The sequence below is a fragment of the Poecilia latipinna genome, unplaced genomic scaffold (assembly GCF_001443285.1).
Source record: "Poecilia latipinna isolate Pla-1442-1.1 unplaced genomic scaffold, P_latipinna-1.0 Scaffold460, whole genome shotgun sequence".
Classification (NCBI taxonomy): Eukaryota; Metazoa; Chordata; class Actinopteri; order Cyprinodontiformes; family Poeciliidae; genus Poecilia; species Poecilia latipinna.
Window position 1 is genome coordinate 277 of NW_015113076.1, and position 23,020 is coordinate 23,296.

General features: G+C 41.0%; 2 protein-coding genes across 6 annotated transcripts; one reads left to right on the forward strand and one right to left on the reverse strand.

Moving 5' to 3' along the window:
• The first annotated feature begins 922 nt into the window (after nucleotides 1–922).
• LOC106951448 (CAP-Gly domain-containing linker protein 1-like) lies at nucleotides 923–11,995 on the forward strand. Of its 4 annotated transcripts, XM_015038993.1 has the most exons (12): nucleotides 923–3,369; nucleotides 3,999–4,127; nucleotides 4,967–5,073; nucleotides 5,218–5,338; nucleotides 5,448–5,500; nucleotides 5,686–5,706; nucleotides 6,495–6,612; nucleotides 7,162–7,309; nucleotides 7,399–7,451; nucleotides 9,569–9,574; nucleotides 10,799–10,920; nucleotides 11,006–11,995. In XM_015038993.1, exons 1-12 carry the CDS (start codon nucleotides 961–963, stop codon nucleotides 11,232–11,234), a joined length of 3,516 nt encoding a protein of 1,171 aa, XP_014894479.1. In that variant the 5' UTR covers nucleotides 923–960; the 3' UTR covers nucleotides 11,235–11,995. The 4 variants fall into 4 exon arrangements, with proteins under 4 accessions (XP_014894479.1, XP_014894481.1, XP_014894482.1 ...); XM_015038995.1 differs by lacking the exon at nucleotides 9,569–9,574; XM_015038996.1 differs by lacking the exon at nucleotides 5,686–5,706.
• LOC106951450 (leucine-rich repeat-containing protein 43) lies at nucleotides 11,647–21,985 on the reverse strand. 2 transcript variants are annotated; one of them, XM_015039003.1, is made up of 12 exons: nucleotides 21,736–21,985; nucleotides 21,404–21,616; nucleotides 20,041–20,151; nucleotides 19,543–19,682; nucleotides 18,183–18,421; nucleotides 17,934–18,097; nucleotides 16,330–16,480; nucleotides 15,610–15,749; nucleotides 15,445–15,531; nucleotides 13,703–13,888; nucleotides 13,475–13,580; nucleotides 11,647–13,396 (listed from the first exon to the last, which is right to left on the reverse strand). In XM_015039003.1, exons 1-12 carry the CDS (start codon nucleotides 21,820–21,822, stop codon nucleotides 13,236–13,238), a joined length of 1,785 nt encoding a protein of 594 aa, XP_014894489.1. In that variant the 5' UTR covers nucleotides 21,823–21,985; the 3' UTR covers nucleotides 11,647–13,235. The 2 variants fall into 2 exon arrangements, with proteins under 2 accessions (XP_014894489.1, XP_014894488.1); XM_015039002.1 differs by having other exon boundaries at nucleotides 13,703–13,894.
• Between the last annotated feature and the right edge of the window lie 1,035 nt (nucleotides 21,986–23,020).

Here is a 23,020-nt window from a genome sequence, read left to right on the forward strand (position 1 = left end):
TTGACCTTCAGAACTACCATAATTCTTAATGGCACAGATTCAACGAGCTCGTAGATGTCAGTCAGTATTAACACATCAGGACCCTCCAGTGAATGACGATACTCAGGCAGACTGTGGCGACAACACAATGCCCAGTTGGTTCTGTGGGGCTAAAAGCACAAGAACAAAATCTGCCCCACCCCATTACAGCACCAGCATGTTGACAAAACGCAAAATAAATCTTTACACCGAGTTTCCCCAAGTCTCTTGCATGTGAGGGAGTGGGCTTTAAAAGGATGAGTCAACTATAAGTTACAGGGGGGCTTGTTTACTTTTTGTGAAGGGATTATTTTGGGATTTCCTTTTACCCTGCTTTTTCTGTGGAAAATTTTCACTTGTGTGAAGACAAATGGTGCCGCATTTCTCTTCATGTCAGTCAAATATTTTCTCTTATGTGGGTTTGAACAAAAACACACAAAGTTTGATAATTAATAGACAAGCCTGTAATTGTGTTATTAGACATTTAAGACACAAGAATTACAGAAATTTGGCAATTTAATTTTCTTAATAGAAAAAAAAATTATGGTGTTACTCAAATGATTTTCTGTTGTAATACTGTATAAGTGCATTGTATTCATGCCGCCATTAGTGGTAACACCCTGGCAATCTACACGCCTTTTATGTTGATATTAATTACCTTTATTTGTATTGATGCCATTGTTATCGAAAAGGTTTCTTAGTCGATGTGAAAATTTTCTGCCTCCACAGTTTGTGGTTGAAAGCTTTGGTGTGACCCCCTTTCTGATTTTTATGCTTCTGAGGCTTAACCTTTCCATTTGCATATCACTTGTATCCATGACTAGATGGTTTATTTTGTATTTATTCATGCATTGCCCTGTGTGTATATCCCCCCCTCTTTTTTTTTTTTACCTTTTTTTTTTCCCGCGGCTTTTTGCTGAGCTTGACTCCTACGTTGACAATATGTCAAAAAAACTGGATAAGCAGAGTCTTGATCTGGAAAACATGTTTAAGCAAAGTGAAGATCATAAAGCTGAGAGAGGCAATCTGGAGAGGCGGCTTTCTGAGTTGCAAAATAAACTTTCTGTCACTGAGATTAGTTGCAAAGAGGTTTCAGTGCAGAATGAAGAGCTCCTGGCAACTAATGATAAACTCTCAAAACTTCAAGAGGAACTACAGACCAGTACTAAGCAATTAGATGAAGAGAGGACTTCACTGAAGAAGGAACTGGAGAATCTCAAACACCTGCTGCAGGAAGCAGAGGCCGAAAACAAAGAACTGCATCGTGGTAAAGGTGAATATTTGACTCAAATTAAGGAGCTTCAAAGAGAAAATGCTGAGATGAATGACTCTGTCTTGAAGCATCAGTTGGACGTCGAGCAAACCGAGTCTAAAAGGAAGCAGCTGCTTGAGGATTATCAAAATGTTTGCAAAGAGAAGAGCCGGCTGGAAGAGGACCTCAAGGAAAAGGAGTCAAAATTCACCTGTGAGAGACACGATCTGATATTAGAGCGAGATTCTGCAAAAAATGCTCGGAAGTCTCTTGACGCTAAAAATGCTGAGCTGCAGGAAAAAGTGAAGTCATTGAATTTGGAAAAAGAAGACCTTAAGATGAAGACTGTGCAGCTCCAGTCTCGGGTAGAAACCCTGACAAATGAGAAAGCCGAGTTGTCGTCTGAAGTCGGCGCTGCTGCTCTGGAGAAAAAGAACCAAGAGACGGAGAAGGAGGAGCTCCAAAACAAACTCGGCCAAACCAAGAAAGACTTGGAGAGTCAAATTCGTGAATGTGAAGAGCTGAAAGCCTCTAAAGCCAGCTTGGCCCAGATGCTTGAAGAGTTCAAGACAAACAGTCAAGTGACAGATTCTGAAAGGCTCACCCTATTGCAGGAAAAAGAAGACCTGCTTGCATCCCAGAGGAAGGTGTCTAGTGAGAAAGACAACCTTTTCAGAGAGCTGCAAGAGCTCAAGGAGAAGCTCCATGTCCTGACGGAACAGTTGTCCCTTTCTCACGAAAAATATAACGAGGCATCATCGTCTTTTGAGCAGGAGAAACAAGCATTGCGTCTACAGAACTCTGAAATGGAGATGACACTTCACAACTTGCGTAAAGAAAAGATGAGCCTGGATTCAGCTCTTGAGCAGCAGAAGACGGATTTTGAGCGTTTGGAGGAGGAGAAGGGAGAGTTGGAAGGGAAGTATACCAAGGCCTTATCTGAGAAGGAGACTCTTTCTGTGGAGCGTGAGAAGCTCGCTGGTGACAATCGCACAACTAGGAGCCAGTTGGATGGTTATGGCAGAACCAATGCTGACCTCCTTCAACAGAAGAGTCATCTGGAAACAAAGCTTGAAGAAACTAAGTATCAAAAAGATGAGCTGGAAGCCAAGATCACCACTCTGGAACGAGAAAAGACTGACCTACAGAATGAACTGCGGAAACATTGCTCTGATGTTGAAATTCTGGAAAAGACCAAAATTGAACTTGTCGCTGATCATAATAAAGTAAAAGCGGAGTTTCAGAAGTCCAACTTGGAGCTTTCTCAACAGGTAGATAACCTTAAAAAGGACCATCATCATCTTCAGTCTCTGCAGACCGAAGCTGAGCAGAAAGTCCATTCTTTCCAGAAGGAGAACCAAGTTCTGCTGCAGGAAGTCCAGGAGTTAAAAAAACAGATGACATCTCTGTCGGAGGCGAAGGACCTGCTTGAGATGACTCTACAAGCTGAAAACTGTGAAATCACTAAAGCAAAAGCTGACAAAGATGGTTTGTCTAAGCAAATTGAAGAACTTCAGAACACTTTGTCCAAAGTAATGCAGGAAAACAAAGATATATCTTTTCACCGCAAGAATGCTGATGAACAAAATAAGTCTTTTAAGGCAGAAATGGAATCTCTAAAAGAACAATTAAAACGGCGAGAGCAAGAAAACCATCAGTTGGGCCAAGATAGGGAACAGCTGGCAACTAGGCTTGAGGAAATGGACAAACGGATGACTCTGTTGACATCGGTGAAGGAAGAGCTTTTAGCTAGCCAGTCTGAACTGAAGCAGGAGACGTCTTCTCTTTGCGCCAAGAAAGAAACCTTACTCGCCGAACAGTCGGAGCTTCTTAAAAAGGTGAGGTGTTTGGAAGCAAGCAACAAACGGCTGCAGACTGAACTCCAGGCCCAAAAAACTGAGACGATAAACTTGGAAAAACGGTACAAGAATGCTCTCGAGGAGGCGTCTGCGTCTGCTGTGGTGAAAGAAGAAATATCCTCCAGCGTTTTGCAGCTGTCGGCTCAGAAGAACGCCCTGCAGGCTAAGAGGGATGAAGCCGCCCAGCAAGTCAGGGAGCTCGAGTCGCAACTAAAAAACGCTATTTCTAAGCAGCTTGAGGTATTTCTCCTCCAGTACCAATTCTAGTGGTGCTGGGGCTTTGCCGCCTTCACATTGCATGCTTGCTAGTTTGTCTCCCTTTTAATTTCACGTCTTAACTTTCATCCTCCATTTACTAACCTCTGTTTACTACCCTTAGCTCCCAGCTTTTGCCTGTGGACTTATAACGTGAGCTACTGGTAGGCTAATTTAATTTTAGTTGGACTTTGAACGCCTTGTTGCAGCCAACCATTTGATGCAGTTTATTGGATGTGTTAATCCAAAGAGGCTGGTCTAATGCTTCCTTTGATGAGCAGGAAGCATTCGCAAATTTTTTCAGTCTCCGTTCTGAGGCCACAGGTTGCAGTAATTGTGGTGGTAATCGTCAACAAGAGCTTCGAAAAATACAACGTTCTAATACACTTTTTAAAGTGTCAGTCTGTTAATCGGTGATAAAGTGTCTCAATAGAACAGCATGTTGTTAATTTACTACTTATTAAATTGAAATAATTGTATTGTAAAAACATGCACTTGTACGTGGTTTCCAAACCTCAGATCACACAAGAATGAGATTCTTTAGCTTTAACGTCAGTTTGCTGGTTTTATGTAAAGCTGCTCATCTCACTAAGTGTCTTAATCCCACCGCTTAGGCTTCTGGTAACGCCGCTGACGCTCTTGAGAAGCTCGTAAAGGAGAAAGAAGCTTTGCTGAAGGAAAAGAACGAAGCTCAGTCATTGGTGGAGGCACTGCAGCGCTCCAAGGACGAAATCCAGACTCAGGTGAGAGACTGGTTGGGTCAGAAGGAACGCCAGCGATGCAGTAGTTCAGAGATGAACTTGGCTTTTTTTTTTTTTATCTGAGCTTTCAGAGGTACTTTGAAACTTTCTAAATGTTTAAGACTTAATTTTAGATTTTTGAGGTAATAAAAAAAAATGTTTGGATAAAAATCCTTGGAAGTTTTTCAACTGCTGAATGTATTTTGTATTAGAATCCACATGCTGAAAATGCTTAATTGTAAATGTTTGTAATCGCCATTCTAAAGTAAAAGAAAATTTTAGAAATTTACTTTAATCACACTTCAGAGAGAGAGCAGCCGATCTCTTTCTGGTTAAGAACTGTTAGACTTAGAGGAGCTGACTCTCATCCCAGCTGCTTGACACTCGACTGCAAACCACCCCAGTGCATGCTGAAGGTAATGGCTTGAAAAACCCAACATCATCTGCAAACAAACAATGACCCTGAGCTTTTCAACCCCGACTCTTATTTTCAAGACCAAAACTTAAGGTATTGTCCATGAACAAAACAAACCGGATCAGTGAGAGGAGGCAGTCCTGACAGAGTCCAACTCGACAAACACAGAATACCTTTGGGACACATTCCTAAGCCTTTTCCAGATCCACAAAACGCATGTAGACTGGAGAAGTGAACGACCATGGAACATGCCATGGGAGATTAAAACAAAGCTCTGAGCAGTTTGGCCCTCAGGATCATAAGGACTGAAAACCTCTGCCACATTGAGGTGGGGACTTAACAGAGACGGGCGGCATGAGGAAGAGTTCAGTGAAATGATCTTTTAGCTTTAGACTTCTGGTTATTGACGTATCTTTTCTTGTTTTAGCTGGAAACATTGAGAAAAGGGAATTTAAAGTATCAAGAAGACCTGAACACATCCAAAGAGCAGCTTTCCACAGAAACACAGAGGCTGAAGAGTCTTTGCCAGGAAGTGTGAGTACAACTCATCTTGGATTGTGTGAATTTTCCAAGATGGAAGTGATTTTAAATCCATCGTACTTTACCACATTATTTATGGTTTGAACATATATTGTCAGCCCGACAGTTGGGTAATTTCATCATTTTACGTTTCATAAGTGAGGAGCTTAAAGAAGCGGCATCTGTGACGTCGCAGACTCTGCAGAGTCTTCAAGAGGAAAACAAAAGGCTGTCTCAGGAGCTGGCGAACAATCACAAAGACCAGGGAGATCTGGGGACGGTGAGGGTCACTGGTACTGGCATCAATATCGTTGTTGTACTGCGTTTATATGTAACAGTTGAAGTCAATTCAGCGTTTTTAAACGTGTATGTTTCCCCCCCCCCCAAAGCTAACTGATGAGCACTCAAAACTCAAGAAAGAGTTGGAAGAGTTGAAACGAAGGTAAACTAATCATGTTTTTATCACTCCAGCGTTGTCAGATAATCACACAATGTACATATTGTATCTTTTAAGAGTTTTTTTTTTTGTGTGTTAAAGCTTGCATGGTTCCATGAGAATTGGCATTTAATAATATATATTGTCCTTGAATTAAATGGCTGATTTATCACACTTCTTTCCCTTCAAAGCCTGCCAAATAATGTCTTCAGGTACTTGATGCTTTCTGATATCATGACTTGTCTGCAGTCACCGCATAAGAAAAATCTATTGACATGTTTGACCTCAGCTGCCTGGCAGACATGCTCTGTGTCTCATTCTTTGTTCTAAGATTCATTATTAAATTTAGAAATGCACAACATTTTTTCCAGATTTGTTAAATGTCTGTTTTATGCCAAAGTCCTGGCTGAGTAGTAATTGCTTTGAAATTGGAGGCTTTTTCTCTTTGCATAACATTTTTTCACGGTTCTCTCCGATCTGGGAGTGTTTGAAAAGAAATTTGGATTGGAGTGTGGGAAATTTTCAGATTGCCAGGCTTCGTTCTCATTTCCATTTGTAAATGTCCTTTTCTTCCTTGTGTTTTCTCTTCCTCCTTCATCTCCTTTTTCCTGTTTGTTGTTACGTTGCTATGCGTCCTTCTGTCCAGCCTTCCTTGCCTCCTCTTCGGTCTGTCCTTCCCACAAGACAAGACACAGGGGTGTCTTGCGTCCTTTCTTCCACGTTGCGTCTTTCTCCTTTCCGTCTCTCCTTTCTTCCTCAACTCCTGCCTATATTCTGTGTCTTGCCTGCTTTGCTTGCTTTTCTTCTTTGCCTCCTTGTCCGTCTTTCATGACCTACCTCTCCTCCATCCTTCTGTATTTTGTCTCGGAAGGTCTCCATTTTTAAAGCCCGTTTGCTATTGAAGTATTTGCCATGAACTCACATCAAAGGTTATCTAGAAATGAATGTTAAGCAGAGTTTTTGTTTCTCTGACATTTAGTGGATACTCTGTGTTCAACAGTGAAAACGCTCTGAGGGAGCAGCTGAGTGGAGAGAAGGCTGCCCTCCAGCAGTCCATTCATAAAAACGGTGCCTTAGTTGCAGAAAAGGACCAGCAGGTGGAGAAACTGAAGCGTGAGGTAAGGAAGAAATCTGACATTTTACTTTATCTCACATCATTAGCATTTTTGACATTTATCAAGACCTGCTTTTTCAATCTGTTGAATCCTAAATGAAGCTTTTAGCGTCATTTCCTTTCTACAGCAAAAACCAGACCCACCAGTCCTTCAAGAGACACTTCTGACAGGATATCACTTCTGGGTCAAATAATGACCTGCTTTCATTTTTATGTGTTTACAATCCTCCTCCTCATGACTTTGAAGATGACTATCTGGAAACCTCTGTCAGTGCTGACACGTTTTATCGTCTTCGCAGAATCAGATTTACATCTGTAATGTTTCTTTTCTCTAAAAGCTCATTTAAACTTTCGCTTGGAGATTGACATCTCGTATCTGAACTCCATAAATGATGGCATTATTGAATCATAGGCATTATTACTCATTGTTTTTTTTTGTTTTTGCAGCTCCTTCTCATCTGAAAGTGAAATTTGGTGGATGAATTGATAAATGGTAACATTTGTCCAGCGTGTGTTAAATTATATTGAAACGATTATCTTGTTTTCTTTACAGTTGGTTGCAGTGCGGGAAGAAAGTGCCTCTATTAAGACGCTCCAGAATACAATTGAGACTTTGGAGCAGGATAAAGCTAATCTACAGGATCGCGTAAAGAGACTGGAGAAGGACCTCGCTGCCAGGCCTGATCTCAACCTGACCTCGGGTACGGCGGCATTTCAAACAACCGAAGCGAACACGGCTTCCAGCTCAGTGATTAGAAAAGAAGTGGCTCTGACTTCCTTCTGTTTTCAGGAGATGCGGTTTTGGACCAACTGAGAGAAGATAAGGAGACTGCAGAGAGTCAGGTCTGGCAGTCTCACTAATCCTGAATAAAAGAACATTCCTCCTGTTTTTTTTCCCCTGAGTTTTCTTATAGTAACCACATTCCAATTAACATAAGACTTGAGTACGGGGCATCAGTGTGTACTAACTTCTTAAATACTAATTCATACTGCTTCAGTCTTCGTAGCTTGGTGAGAACTGGTACTGCAATAAAATGTTTTAAGTTACAGAAGGGCATGTCTGTCAAAAAACGTTCAAGCATATTCTAAATTGAAGACGGTCATTACACACACATGGATATATTTGAAGCCTTGAAATTTTCCAGTCTATAATTTGGATTAGGAGTGTCGCATCAGAGTCCTGCAGGTTTTACATGCGTCCCTAAGCGCAGCTGATTAAAATGACTGAATTACGTCTTCAGCAAGTCCACTCTGTTCAACCAGGGAAGGACTTGAAACAAGCAGGATAATGTCTGACTTAAAGAAAACCCAAATTTCACTTTCTGTCGTGTCGCATAGACACTCAATACTTGTTCGGCTCTCCTTTTGCATGAGTTACTGCATCAACACGGCATGAATGTGAGCTGCCTTGTAGCTCTGCTTGGGTGGCCTCAGGTTGCTTCAGTAGTGGCCTTTAGTTTCTCTGGTCCGTCTCATCTTCCTCTTAACCACGTCCCGTAAATGTTCTGTGTGGGGTTCAAGTCAGAAGTGTTTCCAGGCCAGTCCAGCACAGCAACATCATCACAACGAGCTTTATTGGCCAAGATTGTGCACAAACAAGAAAAAAAAAAACAAAGTACAATCCTGGGACCATCTTTGATCTTGTATCTATGGTGATTGGACCGGCTTTTTGTACCTTTAGCTGTGTGGGATTCTGCCAAGTCCTGTTGGAAAATGAAATCAGCATCTCTATATAGTTTCTTAGTTAAAGGAAGTATGAAGTGCTGTAGAATCCCCCCCCCCCGGGTAAAGAGAGGGCTGTGCTGACTGTGATCCTGATGAAACACAGTGGACCAGCACCAGTAGACGACCTAACAACCCATCACTGGCTGTAGAAACGTCGCACTGGACTCGAAGCAGTTGTATCATCATCTGTAGAGAAGCCGTTGCACCTAATCTAGAGCGTTAACTCCTTAGCCCAGGTAAGATCCTCCTGACGTTGTCTCTGGTAAAGGAGAGTCTTGGCACTTAAAGTAGTCCATCTCCTGCACACTGGGTACTTCTGCTTACACTGGCCCTTTGAGTTCGGACTCTAGTCACAGCCTAGTTTCCTCCAAATCCCTGATTGAGGTTTTGCTTCCCCATCCTCTGAAGCGGGGGTCTCCAGCTCCAAGCCTCGAGGTCCGATATCATCCAACCTCTAGATGTGTAAAATTTGTAGGACAGCGGCGCTCGAGGCCTGGAGTTGAAGACCTCTACTCTAGTAGAACCAGTAGTCCATGCTACTTGTGAACCTTTTACAACCAAACTTTGTCTTCCCACTTAACTTTCATCATTTATGATGCGTGAGGAAAACCTTTTTCAGCAACAATCTTCAGTAGTTTACCCTCCGTGTGGGTGTGATTAGTCGATGACTGTCAGCTGAACAAACAAGTTAGCCATTTTGTGTGGAACATAACATTTCTCCATTAATTATGTCTTTATTAATTATTATTGTAATTAGTGATGTTTGGAAATATTGTAAAATACAGAGAAACTGACTTGGGTTTTCATTCGCTGTAAGCCAGAATCTTCAAAATTCACAGAAATAAATACGTGAACTTTAGCATTGTGGGTAACGAATCGGTTTAAGTTTTGAATTGAATTCCTGAAGTAATAAATTCACTTTTCAGCATTCTAATTTATTTAGACAGAGGTGTAGATCTTTCTGACGTGATCATCTAAGTTTCCACAGATTAATTCTGCATTAACGTCCTGTAGCCTCACTTCATCAGCATGTCAGCTTCCCCTCCCCTCGTCCGTTTATGGTCCTAAGTCACCCTGAACTATCTGTGTCTGCGATGATGTAAGTGTGATGTCTGTCACAGTGTGGGGCCGCTGCCGATTTTGATTACCTTTTTTTTTTTTTTTTTTATCTTTTTCTCTTTAAATCCGCCTCTTCTGTGCTTTTTCTGATGTTGGCATTGCTACACCTCCATCAGGAAGCGGTTTGTTCAAGTTTCTCATCATCTCCATCTGTGCATGCTTCTCACTGTGGCTTCCATTCACTTAAACCACAATTTATTTGTCATGTCACCTAGAGATCGATCACGCTTGTTTCATCAGTACTTAATCAGGCCCTAATTACATCCCAAGTAAAAACATCTGATGGTCGAAAGGGTACCGTAGATATCAGATTGGTTTCTCGTTGAAACACTCAGACTGGGAGATTTTTCTTACACTCCCAGTGACTCAGTACAAGCGTTGATTTATCTTAAGCTGACAACTCGGCAGAAAATCACCACCTCGTGATCATTAGAGGGGATGTGGTGACACACAGCTAATATTCAAGATATCTATGCAATCCTGGATGAATGTGGGTGTTTTTTTTTATGCTTGGTAAAATCGACAAGGTGCTACGAGAAAGTTCAGCTTCATTGTGAAACGGTGAAAAGCAGTTTAAAAAAAAAACTTTAGTCGATTCAGAACCTAAATGCTCCCATTTAGTTTTAAAGTTAAGTTTATTTCTACAGCACATTTCAGGAACAAGGCGGTTCAAAGTTTTCTTTTTACGCCATAAAAACACGATGGTCGCCATGAAGCAAGCAATGAACTTTACATTTTGACAACTTCCATAATTAAGCAAATATAACGATCAGTGTTCCAGTTAACGCCACATCCGTGATGCATCCTTAAATGAAAAATGAATGAAGTAGAAAGAAAAGAGTTAATATAAACAGAGTCTGTTTTAAGTCTGGGCGTATAAACTGAGGCAGCGGTACAATCTATGGCACGTGGCCCAAAATTAAAGTTTGACGTCCCTGATCTACGCGCTAAAATAACAGCACATATAGTTGGCGGCAGGAATAGAAATATGAAAATATAACTTTAAAATGACTTCAAATTATAATAAATCATTGTTCACATTCAAACATACTTTCAAATATACATCTTTTTATTCACCGTCTCTTTATTAAATCTACAATTTCCTCCATAGTCAAAGTTTTGTCTAAAAACAGATTAAGTCTCATCAGAGCTCACGTTGCTTCAGCTGTGAAGTCTTTCTCATGTGTTACTTTGAGTTTCAAATGTAAATAATAATGTTCTTAAAATGGATTTAAAACACGTTAAATTCATGTTGCTGAAGCCTACAGAAACCCTGGTAAGAAGACTTGTTCTGGTTTTGTTTTACACGAGGCAGAAATGATGCTCCGGGTTTCTTTTCCCTGCAGGTTGAGTTCTTGAATTCAGTTATTGTCGACCTCCAGAGGAAGAATGAAGAGCTCAAAGACAAACTGGAGAAAATGGCAGCCGCTGCCCTCAATGGGAATAGTCCAAGCGAATTGGATAATGAGTAAGTCCTAGTCAAAGCAGACTACCCGTATTTACTTTTGCCTTTGACTGAAGCTCAAGAGAGGTGCCTTTATTTCCTCCTGCAGTTACGATAAGCAGCCAGAAAAGAAGAAACCTCCTCCGAGGAAGTTCTGCGACATTTGCGACTGCTTTGATCTCCACGAGACGGAAGACTGCCCCCTACAGGAGCAGATGCCCGACTCCCCTCCTCACACCACCTACCACGGCAGTAAGGGTGAAGAGCGGCCATACTGCGAGACCTGCGAGGTCTTCGGCCACTGGACCGCGTCCTGCACCGACGACCAGACCTTCTAAAGCCTTCCTAAAACCGCCGTTCGCACAATCAATACATTTGCACATCTTTGGTCGCGCCGTTCTTTTCCGGGTCTCAGCTTGTGTGTATCTCTCATGCTTGTTTTTGCCAAGCATATTTGCTGTCCACACTTGCCTTGTAGAAGAACGGTTCCCGGCATGTTTCCCAAAAGTTAAGGCAATCCAGAAGTTACAGAAAGTGGCAGCCGTTCGTAAGTGGGAACGACACTGGATGTTTAGCATCCTGGTTCTGAAAGGGTGATGGGGAACGTGGTGAGCCTTCAGTTTAGCTAATTTATCAGTATCCGACCGCTGTTTGCACAGATTGTCAGGGGCTACAGAGATAATATAGTATATTAAACTGTGTATTTGAAACTGTAAAATACTTGATTGAAAACAGTTTTGAGCAACAAAAAAAAAAAAAAAAAAAAAACGAAAAGTTTTAGTTTTTTTTTTTTTGCCCGGGAAGGGGGTACTCTTTAAAAGGTTTAATAATGTAACTTTATGACGGGGACAGTCTGGAGCGGAGCGGTGAAACCCGGAGCTCTTTGGCTCCAATCGGTTTAACTTTCTATGGTCCTTTTGAAATGGATGCTGGGAAATTTATTAAGATTCTCACCTACTGTAAACCTTTGATTCCTGTTATTATGGCCTTTTCAGGAAGTTTCTAATTAATGAAGCTGATTTCCTTTTGCATCAATGAATACTTTGACATGTTTTGATAAGTTTTAAATATCTGTATGAAAATAAAATTTATGGATGAATAAAGTGTCTGCATGCAGTCATGAACAGTAATCATAATTTATGTTAATTTCTTCTAGACATCTGTAGATTTGTGGTACATTGAAGCCAAAACCATCAAGGTACACGCTTCAAAGCCTTACCAAATATGTTTGGTCTGGTTTCTAGTGCAAATATCTTGGTACACTCGAAATGGGACAAAACTAACTTACAAATAGCTTTTCAGCAAGAAAAATGAGATTAACTCAACAATTCCTTAATGCTGATGAAAAGGTGCTAACTATCTGCCAGTGCGTTAGTAATTTTTCATCAATATTAAGAAATTATTGACTTAAATGCCTATTTTGTGCTGGAAAGTTACGTATTAGTCGGTACACCTGAAATAAGACAGAACCAAGATATTTATATTAGAAACTAGACCAAAAATACTTGGTAAGGTTATGTGTTTTTCTTTCTTTCTTTTTTTCCTTTTTTTTGCAGATTTGCCTTGTAAATGTTTTCAGAAGGGTTCGGCGATGAGGTGCAAGGAAGTGTTTTTAAAAATTCACAAATTAAAGTGTGCCTCAAGTTTCAGCCTTCTTACTTCTGATGCCCCTCAATAAAATTCAGTGGAACCAGTAATTTCCAGAAAAGTTCTTCTGTGTGTAATTTAATCCGTCAGTCCAGCGTTTCTGTTTGTGAACATTGGAGACGGCAGATGAGTTGGGTCATAAAAGATTGTTAAAGTCTGGATATTTCAAATCGCTAAAGAATAAATTATGGCTCGGATGCAAACAAGACATTCATCTAAACTGATGATGATGTGGAAACGGTGAACTTGTGAAAAAATATGAGCCTGTCAAAGGATTAGAGAAACGAAGGTCTACTCTGCACATCACCATGGTGATGCACGGTGAAGGCAGCATCATGCTGTCCGGATGCTTTTCTTCTGCAGGGACTTGGAAGCTGCAGAGTTGGTGACGGGAAGGTGGATGCAATCATTAGAAAATTATACGAGCTGTAAAACAAAGAGACGAAAGTGAAGGTTTACCCTCCAGCAGGTTGGTCTCACTGCTGAAGTTTACAAGAAAGTCTGGCTTCTTCCTACAGGGAAATGGATGTAGATGTTTGGGGATTTTTTTACACCATACTGAGAAAATACTGCTGTGTAAATTTGGTCAGCTGTGCATTTAATTTCATGCCGCTAAAATAAAGTTCTCATGGCTTGAAGAACACATTCATGTTTTTTCATGAATGCTTTCGTGTCGACTTCGGCTCTGCGATTCAGCCGTTTTCTACAGGCGTTACGGAATGAAAAGCGTCTGACACCGACTTCCACTTCTCCAGCTCCACACTCAGCTCCACAGTCACCGGTACCGGCGGGACCGGGACGGGCGGGACCGTGTGCTCATCCATGTCGCGTTTCTTTGCGTCTTTCCCCTTTCCTGGGGTGCAGAAAGAGAGCAGGTGGCGTCCTGAGCAAACGTCCTACGTGACGCAGAGTAACTTTTACTCATATTTACCTTTTGGACTTTTCTGAGGTTCGGTGTGTTTTTTTTGTTTCTCCTTTGCTTCCTTGCAGTCCTTTGTCTTGTCCTTCTTGTCTCCTTTCGGTTTCTTTTCAGTTTCCTTAAGATGAGTGAAAACAACCTGCATGTAAACCAGGTTCTCCATCTTAGCTGATAATTCATTCACGTTGTTTCTGTTCAGCCTCAGTGACGGGTTTAATGGACAGTGCAACATAAACTTGCCTCCTCCTGTTTTGGTGGAGGCTCCACGTGCAGCGGACCAAAGTCGCAGACAGAACTGACCCTTTGACCCCCCTGGACCAGGCTTTGCATGGGGATGTGAACTGAGTTGAGTAGTTTTCGGATAGGTGGGTCGTGGACCAGCTCCGGAGGACCTTTTTTCTTTTTGTTTTTAGCTTTGGGAGGCGTTTTAACCTGAAAAAGAGAACAAAAACTTGATGCCATGTGAATGTTTTTCTATTTTAACACCATCTAACAGCACTTTTGCTTTGTTAGAAACTACATTTCATGTATAAAGTCGAACTTATTACAGTTGTTTTTAATAAAACAGGTTAATTATACTGACCAAAAGCAACACAGAACACTAAGAAAAATATCTCAACTCTCGAAACTTCAAGAATAAAATATCGGTTTTATCAACTAAACATTCTTAAAAGTTGCAACAAGATACATATTTACTGCGTCACAATGTATCAAAGGGTTGATATAAACTTCCATAGTTTCTCAGAATTCTTCTGTCTAGACAACACGGCGATTCTGATTCACAAAGCAACTCTTTTTATAAACAGGAGTTCACTGGTCTGCAAAAATGTGAACAGATAGTTAGTCATATCCTGAATGATGTGTTAATAGCTTCACAAAATAAATTATGCAACTACAGTAAAAGTGCTGCTAGATGAAATAAAGCCCAAAAATCAGCCCTTAATTACCACCGTTTATATCGCTGCTAAATGATTTTTTTGTTTACTTTCTTCAACTTTGGACTTTTAGCTTCATCTTCTTAGCATGTACCAGCTTTACCATTAGCCTCACCAAACCTTTCTTCGCTCTGCCCACAGATTTGCTGTGGCACTGAGAGTTTGTGATCTGATGTCTTCAGGTGTTGCTTCAGAACGCAACACGGTTACACCTGCATGTCATTGGTACAGGTGAAAGTGACGCATTTATTTATTTGGAAATTGTACCCCGGGTCAAACCAGATGTGTGAAGGTGAACAAGTCTCATCATGGACCAGCAGCTTGGCTAATTTCTTCATCCTCCGCTCCCCACGTTGTCACAACACAAGGAAGCAGGGATTTTAAGGTGTACCTAAAACACCTCCATAGGTGTGCCTCTCAAATGTTGTGAAGCCTACAAAGATGATGACATCATTTTCTGGGTAAAGGCTGAGTAATCTCAGGAAAAGCATAATGATGAATTCGGAGAAAGTAAATAAATCTCTGACGATAAATCACCTATTTGCTGTAGTAGCTTGGCTTCGCTATCAGTGAGCTCCAAACACATGGAAATAAACTGAAGAATTAACTCTTACGCATATATAAACTTTGATTTGTGTTTTCTAACCAAACTAGTGGTCTGAATTCAGGTCTGTTTCAATGCAACATCATCTTTTTACAAAAACCAAATTCCTATTTGGAGTTTCAATTAGCCAACTCATCTGACTTTCAGATGGTTTTAATTTGTTTCCGGTTAAATAATTAACCAGAAATGATTCTGATTTTTTTTTTTTTCAACCAGAATTGCCTCCACAGTGCACTGTGAGTGAACCTAACCTGCAATATTCACTCTCTTCTTATTCTTTTATGTTTCTGTTGCAATCGTTTTGTCCTGTGATCGTTCAAAGTGGGTTTTTTGTCCGCTTTGTTGTCTAACGGTTGCAACATTTTGATCAACTAAATGGATCAATGAATCCTAGCCAGTTGTTCACAGTGTGTGGTTTCATGGTGATGAAATAATAAACTCACTTTCTCTTTGCTCTTGCCTTTCTTGTCTTTAGTCGGGCTGGGTTTGACGTGCTGGGCTTCTTCGGAGGGCGCGGGCCACGACAGAGTCTAGAATATCAGATGTTTAAAATAAGCTGGGAGACATTTTCCTGCCTAAAATTGCCCAGCAGATATTGTTTCTCGCACCTTTTCCTCCATTAGATTGAGATGGAGTCCGTGAGTAAAGAATTTCTTCAGGTCTCCCAGGCAGCTGATCCTGTAAGCCAGCGTGTAATTCAAGTCCGCGCACTCGGACCACGACAGTTTTGGTGTTGCGTACAGCGACACTTCAAATCAAAGGAGAGTTGAAGAGAGAATTTTTTTTTTTTTTGTCACAATTTCAACAGATCAGAGAAAGCTGAACTGAGGACAAATAAAGGACCGTCTCTGATGTCTGTCCTCTGAGTAAATCAGATTTACAAAGCAAAAGCCCATCTCTGCTTTGCAGAACGTATAATCTCTCACTGACTAATACGATTTTTTGTATCTGTTTTTAAAGCCACCTCTTCAGCCAGCATGCCTAGGTGGGACCCATGTGGGGGAAAGGAGGGCTGATATATGGGTCCCATATGGATTTGTCCGCGGGTTCCACGATGGCCCCACATGGGTTTGCCCATTTAGGGCCACAGCCCACATGGGCCCTACATGGGCCCTAAATGGACAAACCCATGTGGGCCACCACCATATAGGGCCCATGTGGGCTCTGGCCCTACATGGGCAAACCCATGTGGGGCCATCATGGAACCCGCGGACAAACCCATATGGGACCCATATAGTCTGCCCTCCTTTTCCCCACATGGGGCCCACCTAGGCATGCTGGCAGAAGACCTAAAATGTGCAAAGCTTAAAAGAGGACGGCGTTCTCACGTTGTTCAGTTTCGTACGCATCGACTGCGGGGACGTCGGCAGTGTCCAGGGCGGACACGCTTTTCCCAGTGTTTCTATCTGATCCTGGGTCTGGACGGACAGAGTTGTCCTCTGTCACGCGAGACGACGTGTCCAGGTTGCCGTCTTCTCCCTGCAGGCGAGACGAGACGAGACGAGAACGGGAAAGGCCGTGAAGCGTAACTGTGGATCGCACCTCCTCAAATAGGAAAACTGTGTACAGCTTTAGGAAAAAGAATGAAGTATTTTGACTTTCATGCACTTTCCTTTCATGTCGTAGTTTTACTTGGTAACTGTTTCTCTTTTTGAGTCAGAGATCATCTGATACAAAGTTTTTAAAACCATGACAGATGTTGGAAAATATTGTAATAGTATCTGAAACTGTAACAAGGGAGAATCATTTTATGCTTTGAATTTTTACTCATATATGAAGTTTGGTAGTTATAACTTACGGTAAGTTGTGTTTTCTCAAGGGGAAAGTCCAGTTCTGGTCAGATGTTTAATTACAGTCATTATTGGTGTGAATGTCGAAAACACTTTTGACTTTTGGTGTGGAGTTAAAAGTACAACTTTAGTGATTTAAAAAAAAAAAAACAAGAGTTTTGTTAAGATTTTATGGTGTGTTTTTCTAATAATAAGTGATTCACCGTGACTAAAACGGAATGAGTGAAAATACCCCGATTAAAGTTTGGATAAAAGTTTGTCACTAAGTGACAAATTGACTGCATGCTTTTATCTGACACAACTCTGCCGGCTGTGGAACAGAAAAGGCTCAACATCAAGATAAAATTGTTGTTTTATGATAAGAAGTGGCAAAGCAACTTTGTAAATTGTCCATGAAATGAGTTATCACTGCTCAGCAAACAGGCTACATCACTGTTTTTAGATCATTTCCTATAACTCCTTGCTTTGCTTTGACTTTTGACACCAGATGAGATGTTGACTTGAGTTTTTTACTGCCTGGCCAGTTATGCAATTTAAAAGTGTTTTATATTCTGGTATTTTATGTTTTTGTGTCTTTGTAATTGCAATTTTTATGTTTTTATGTACTTTTTACAGCAACTTTGATCCTTGCGGTAACATAACGTGCTTTTCAAATGAAGCTGTATTGGACTAAAATCTTTAAAATGTAGCCAAATAAGAAAAAGAATCAAGAATAAACAATAAGAATTTTTTTTTCTCTTTTTCTGTGAGAAATATGATAAAGGACTGTGTGAGGAAAATATCATTTTAAAGTTTTTTTTACATTTTTATTTGACCTATATTTATATGGATTGTCTAAATGAAATCCAAAATCTTGTTTGCAAGAGAGACCTGCTTTGATAAAACAAAGAAAATTACAAACAGCAGCAACATAAGTAAGAAATTTGACTCAATTGAATAAGCTAATGCTCTAATAATTACAGGCTCCATAAAACCATAAATGTCGAGTTTTGAGGCCCAACAAATATTAAGATATCTGAGTTATTATTCTGATCAGATGAAATCCTTAAATCAGAAATAAAAACAAGATGCCAATGAAATGACGTTAAACCGCGTTAAATCAAAGGTGTGTGTGACACTGAGGAGTAGGAAGGATAAATCACCTGATGATCAGGCGTATGACGACTAAAGAACTGATATGAGACGAAGTATTTGTAGGTGACGATTGGAAACTCAACAGCCTTCTTATCCACATGCATCAGCGGGTCTGGTATTCCCCTCAGCCTGGTCAGACTCAGTGTGACTGATGCCACGTCCTCCACCAGATCTGTGACAGCAAAGGAGACTTTGATCTCTCAACAGGTTTGCACTTCCGATGCGCCAAACGAGGCGTCCTCATTTCATGCGCTCACCATTTATCCTGGCCAAGCCGAAGAAGTTGTACCTTTCCTCTGTGGTGAGCCACGAGGAGTCCAAGCAGCTGAGCTGCGGGAGGCTGTCCACAGTGAAACCTGGATACGACGGCGTCATGGTGAAGGGGTTGCCCTTAAGCGTCAGGGTCTTGAGGCATGGGAGAGTTTCTAAGGTGGCTACCAGAAGTCGCTGCTCTTGGAAGTTACAGTTGCTGAGGTCCAAACACGCCAAACAGGGCCTGCGGGCAGAAAGAGTCAGGAAGCAGCAGCAGCGGGATTCAACTGCTGTTCAACCTGCTGCCATTCTGCTTAACCAGCTGATTAAAGCTGCAGTATGTAATGGTTATTAAAAAATATATATATGGTTTTTACATATTTGTTAAAACCGTCAATATGTCGTGGAACTATAATATGAGACAGATAATCTGTGAAAAATATTGAGCTCCTCTGCCTTCTCCCTGCTTTCATGTGAACGAATACACTGCCCTGCCAGACACAACCAATCAGAGGCAGAAGGAGGGCTGTCAATCACTCTCGTGTATGCGCTGTTTAGGCTACAGTCGCGAATGCATGGCCACCAGTCGTGACGGAGAATTATAAATCCAAAAAAACCTCACGCAGGAATAAGATCAATCAATCCCGAATGCTTTCATGACAACACCTGGGTTTTTACCAGAAACCAGATGATGAAAACTGAGCTGAAGAAGGCGAAAGTCAAAAGGTGTGTTAACTGTACTGGCCTTCAGGATCTCTGCCATGTTAACAAAAGCATGTTAACATTTTTAAGAAAAGGGCAAACTAAAAGAGCACCTCGGTTTTCACATATGAACACTAAAAAAGCGCTTCTCCTAAACAAATAATGGTTAAAAAAAAAAAAAAACTTTGATGGATTTTCTCTGTCCAATCTGAATGAGGTTAAGGAAATTCGCACAAAACAAAAACAGAAATATGTGTAAAAACAAGCTTTAGAACGTTTGCTTGCTGCTTAATCATTAAATTATATGAGCTACACAAACAATAAATCTGCTGTGTCTCGCTGACTTTTACTCACTGAATAATCAGTGATTTCATACAAACATGAACTCTCTTGCTGAAAGCAAATCAAAGAGTCGCTAGGGTTTCCGTCTCTGGAGCTTCAGTGGGAGTTCCCTCTGAAATCTGCTGTCGAATCAGAAAAACCTACGGTGCAGTGAAACAAGCTGGCATTAAAGGCTTTACATCCTTACCTCATGAGCAATCAAAAAGCCCACAGTTGTAACTGAGCTTTCTTTTGACCTGGTTTTTTTTGTGTTGCCTCTTTAAAAACCCAACAACTTCCTGCATGTGCTTCGTCTATGTGTGTCTGTGTACATGTATTAACCAGTGTCTTCCTGTAAGATCGCAGACGTCTTGATGGGAACCCAGGCTGTTTGATCCGAGGCCCAGGTACTGCAGCTGAGGAGGCGGGCAGCTTGCGAGGCCGCTCAGCGAAGACAACCGATTTGCACGCAGCTCCAAAATCTGTAGGGAAAAAAAAAACAAAAAAACTTTCAATCAGATAGTCATCTCAGTGGGTTGCAACATCTGCCTTTATGGGCTCATCTAAGGGCAACAAGGCCATTAGATGAGCGCAAAGGTTTTTGGCCCTCAGTTTGAAGGGCAGATAACCTTCAGACGTCGCACGTAACACCGCATGACGTCTGATGGCATCAGGAGAATCCGTTGTGATGTAAGGTGATGAAGGAGGAAAATTTATTGTTTCCTGCTCTGCGTGATTAACCGTGACTCGGCTTTTCCTAATATGTGCAAACTACTGAAACATCATTTTATCTGATAAACGCAGCGCGCCAATGCGCTCTGATGCAACACTTCAACGTGCCTTCAACGTCCCGGGAAGATGCTTCGCAGGGATTTCTGAGATCAAGTTGCCGCTCAGGACCAGTTCCTCCAGCTTTGAGAACTTCAACAAGCCTTCGTCAATAAATGAGACCTGAGAGAAACAGAAAAAGTGGCAAAGTTTATTTGTTAGTTAGTCCCTCTCCGCCTGATGAACTCATAAACCAACGTCTGCTTGGGACCCAACATTTACTGTTGCATGCACGTTTCATTTTTTGGTAATCCCATACCATATCAGCAAATTCATGCATAGTGTTAATGTTGGTCGAGTTGCAGAGATGTTTTTACTGCATCTTATTCTAACAACACTTAAGTATTTATCTAAGTTTTTGTAGTAGATGTGCCTCTGATACAGCTGGAGCTGCACAGTGTAGCTGTTGTTAGGACTGCATGGATGCATTGACTTCTCTTTTGATTATTCTGGTGCTTCTTCCCATAATCCCAAACATGCATTTAAGATTATGTGGTCACTGCAGATTGTCCTTTGGGAATGAGTATGGATGGATGGATGGATGGATGGATGGATGGATGGATGGATGGATGGATGGATGGATGGATGGATGGATGGATGGATGGATGGATGAAAATTTTATAAACAGTGTGTAAACAAAGGTTTATCATTAATGTGGACAATGAATAATTACAAATTAAACAAAAAACATTTAAGAACATAATCTCTCTGCTGATGTCCATGCACTCTTTGGTCACTTTATTAGGTACGCCTGTTCAGTTGTTGGTCAAAACAAATCGATGGCTTCTTCACATGGTAAAGAAAATTCAAACTAAGCATCGTAAAGGAGAGGAAGAGACTCATTTTAAGTGAATCTGAATGTGGTGACAGATCGGTTGGCCAATTTCAGAAACTGCTGATAAAGTGCTTAAAAGGTGCGCGGACTGTTATAAATGATTATCAGGGCATCTGTTTGAGCTAAAACACAGTTCGGTTATTCAGCAGAAAAATCTCCCAAACTACAACAAGTCTACCTCTGATCAGCTGAAAACAAAAATTGGAGTGGACTAGTCAAAGTCTGGACATAAATCTAGCTAAGACACCGTGGCATGACCTAAAACAACCTAAATCATGGTTGAATTAAAACAATCGTGCAAATAAGATTGGTTTAAAATTTCCCCACAGTGATGTTCCAGACTCACTGACGGCAAAACCAGTTCTTTATTTGAAAACTGCCAATGTTTATCTACTCAGGTTGTCCTTATCTTACAATAACGTTTGTTTGATGATTAAAAACATTTAATTGTATTATTTTCCTTCAGTCATCTAAATGCTCATCCTGCACTAATGAGCAGGCCAGAGTAAAATATATCTGTGCATCTCTTGAAACGCGTACATTTTTGCCAGTGATTCGTATCGTCGTGAAGTAATTCAGTATGAAGTCCTTGCTGAGGCGCTTCGGTTCTCTCACAGCCAGCTCCCTCAGATCTGAAGCTTGGGGGCTCCAGGTGTCGTTGTACATCCATGGAGAGCGAGGGTACCTCAGCAGGTCCAGCAGGACATCTGGTGACTCTGTTCTCGCTTCATCGGGACCATTTTTGGTCTGTCTCTAAGATCAAAATCACACACACACACACACACACACACACACACACACACAAAAACCCAAAACATTAGAGTGGTGTACACCTTGAAGTAAAGATATTGAGCTGGACAGTGAAAACTCACCCAGGGTCCGAGTCCGCAGGGGAAGTCAGTCAGACAGAGACGTCTAATCTTTTTATCTATCGCAACGGAGAGAGTTGTTGAGCTCATGAGGGTCACCTGAATCTGCTGTCTGCTAATGATGCCGCCATTTAATTAGCTTCGCTGCGGTGTGTTGTTTGTTTACAATCCTTCGCCTGTATCCAGGCAACAGGCGGCGCTCTGGCCACCCGCGCTAAAGCAGTTTGGAGCGGAAAGAGGGCTCTCTAAGAAAAACCTACACATACGAAGACATGTTGTCTTCTCTGTTTTAGAAAAAAAAAAAAAACGCTCTGAAAGAACCCGGATCAGGTTGCAAAACTGCTAACATGGTCCATGAGGTTCATCATCAACACATATTTACAGTGTAGCCTCTGGCAGCTAACCTGCTAATAAAATACTTACTGGTGATTAAAATAAAAATAAAGCTAGAAAAAGAAAAGAAAAAAAAAAGTTTGCAGTTATTTTATAAAAAGCCACGATATGAAAGGTGGCAGGACATCTCCATAAAGTTTTATAAGACTATGTAATTAGTTTCAGGCAATGGGGGAAAAAAAGAAACATTTCAAGATTTTGTTAATGTTTCTAGTTTTTTTTAACCTCACTGAGTTTTTCTCTCAGTGGTGTTTTAACACTGTTGTGTGTTCTGTGGTTGATGGATGGTTAGTTTTTAACTCTGTGTTTATGTGAATGTTTCTTAGGGTGTAAAACTCTGATGTCATAATGCATATTTATAAAAAAAATAAAAGTGTTGTTAAACTCAGACATCTTTCTCTCTTTCCTTATGTTTCTTTCTCAGTTCCCACTCTTGCATGGGGGGAACTTGGAAGCTCCAAACAGACCCCAGGATGGAAATTGAACCCAGGACCTTCTTGCTGCAAAGTAACAGTGCGACCTCAGGCTTAAATTATTTTGAGAATTTTTAGTGAAACTTAAAAATATGGATCCCTGATATAATGACACTGGCGTCCATATCTGCCAATATTTATTATGATGCAAATAATATTGATTAATATCAGTTATCGGCCATAACAGCAATAATGATATCAACCAGTGATATTGGCTCACACATCCCTGTTGAAAACTATTGTTCACAGAAGCTCTCAATCCAATCTGACTGAGAAAACATCCAAAAATTTGTCCAGCTTCAATTACAACAAAATATTTTTACACAAACTATTAAATCAGGAGACTTCCCATAATTTCATGCCATACTTTTCAAATGTTTTTTGTGAAAATATTTAAAAACCAGAAGCCCTTTCCTTTCCTC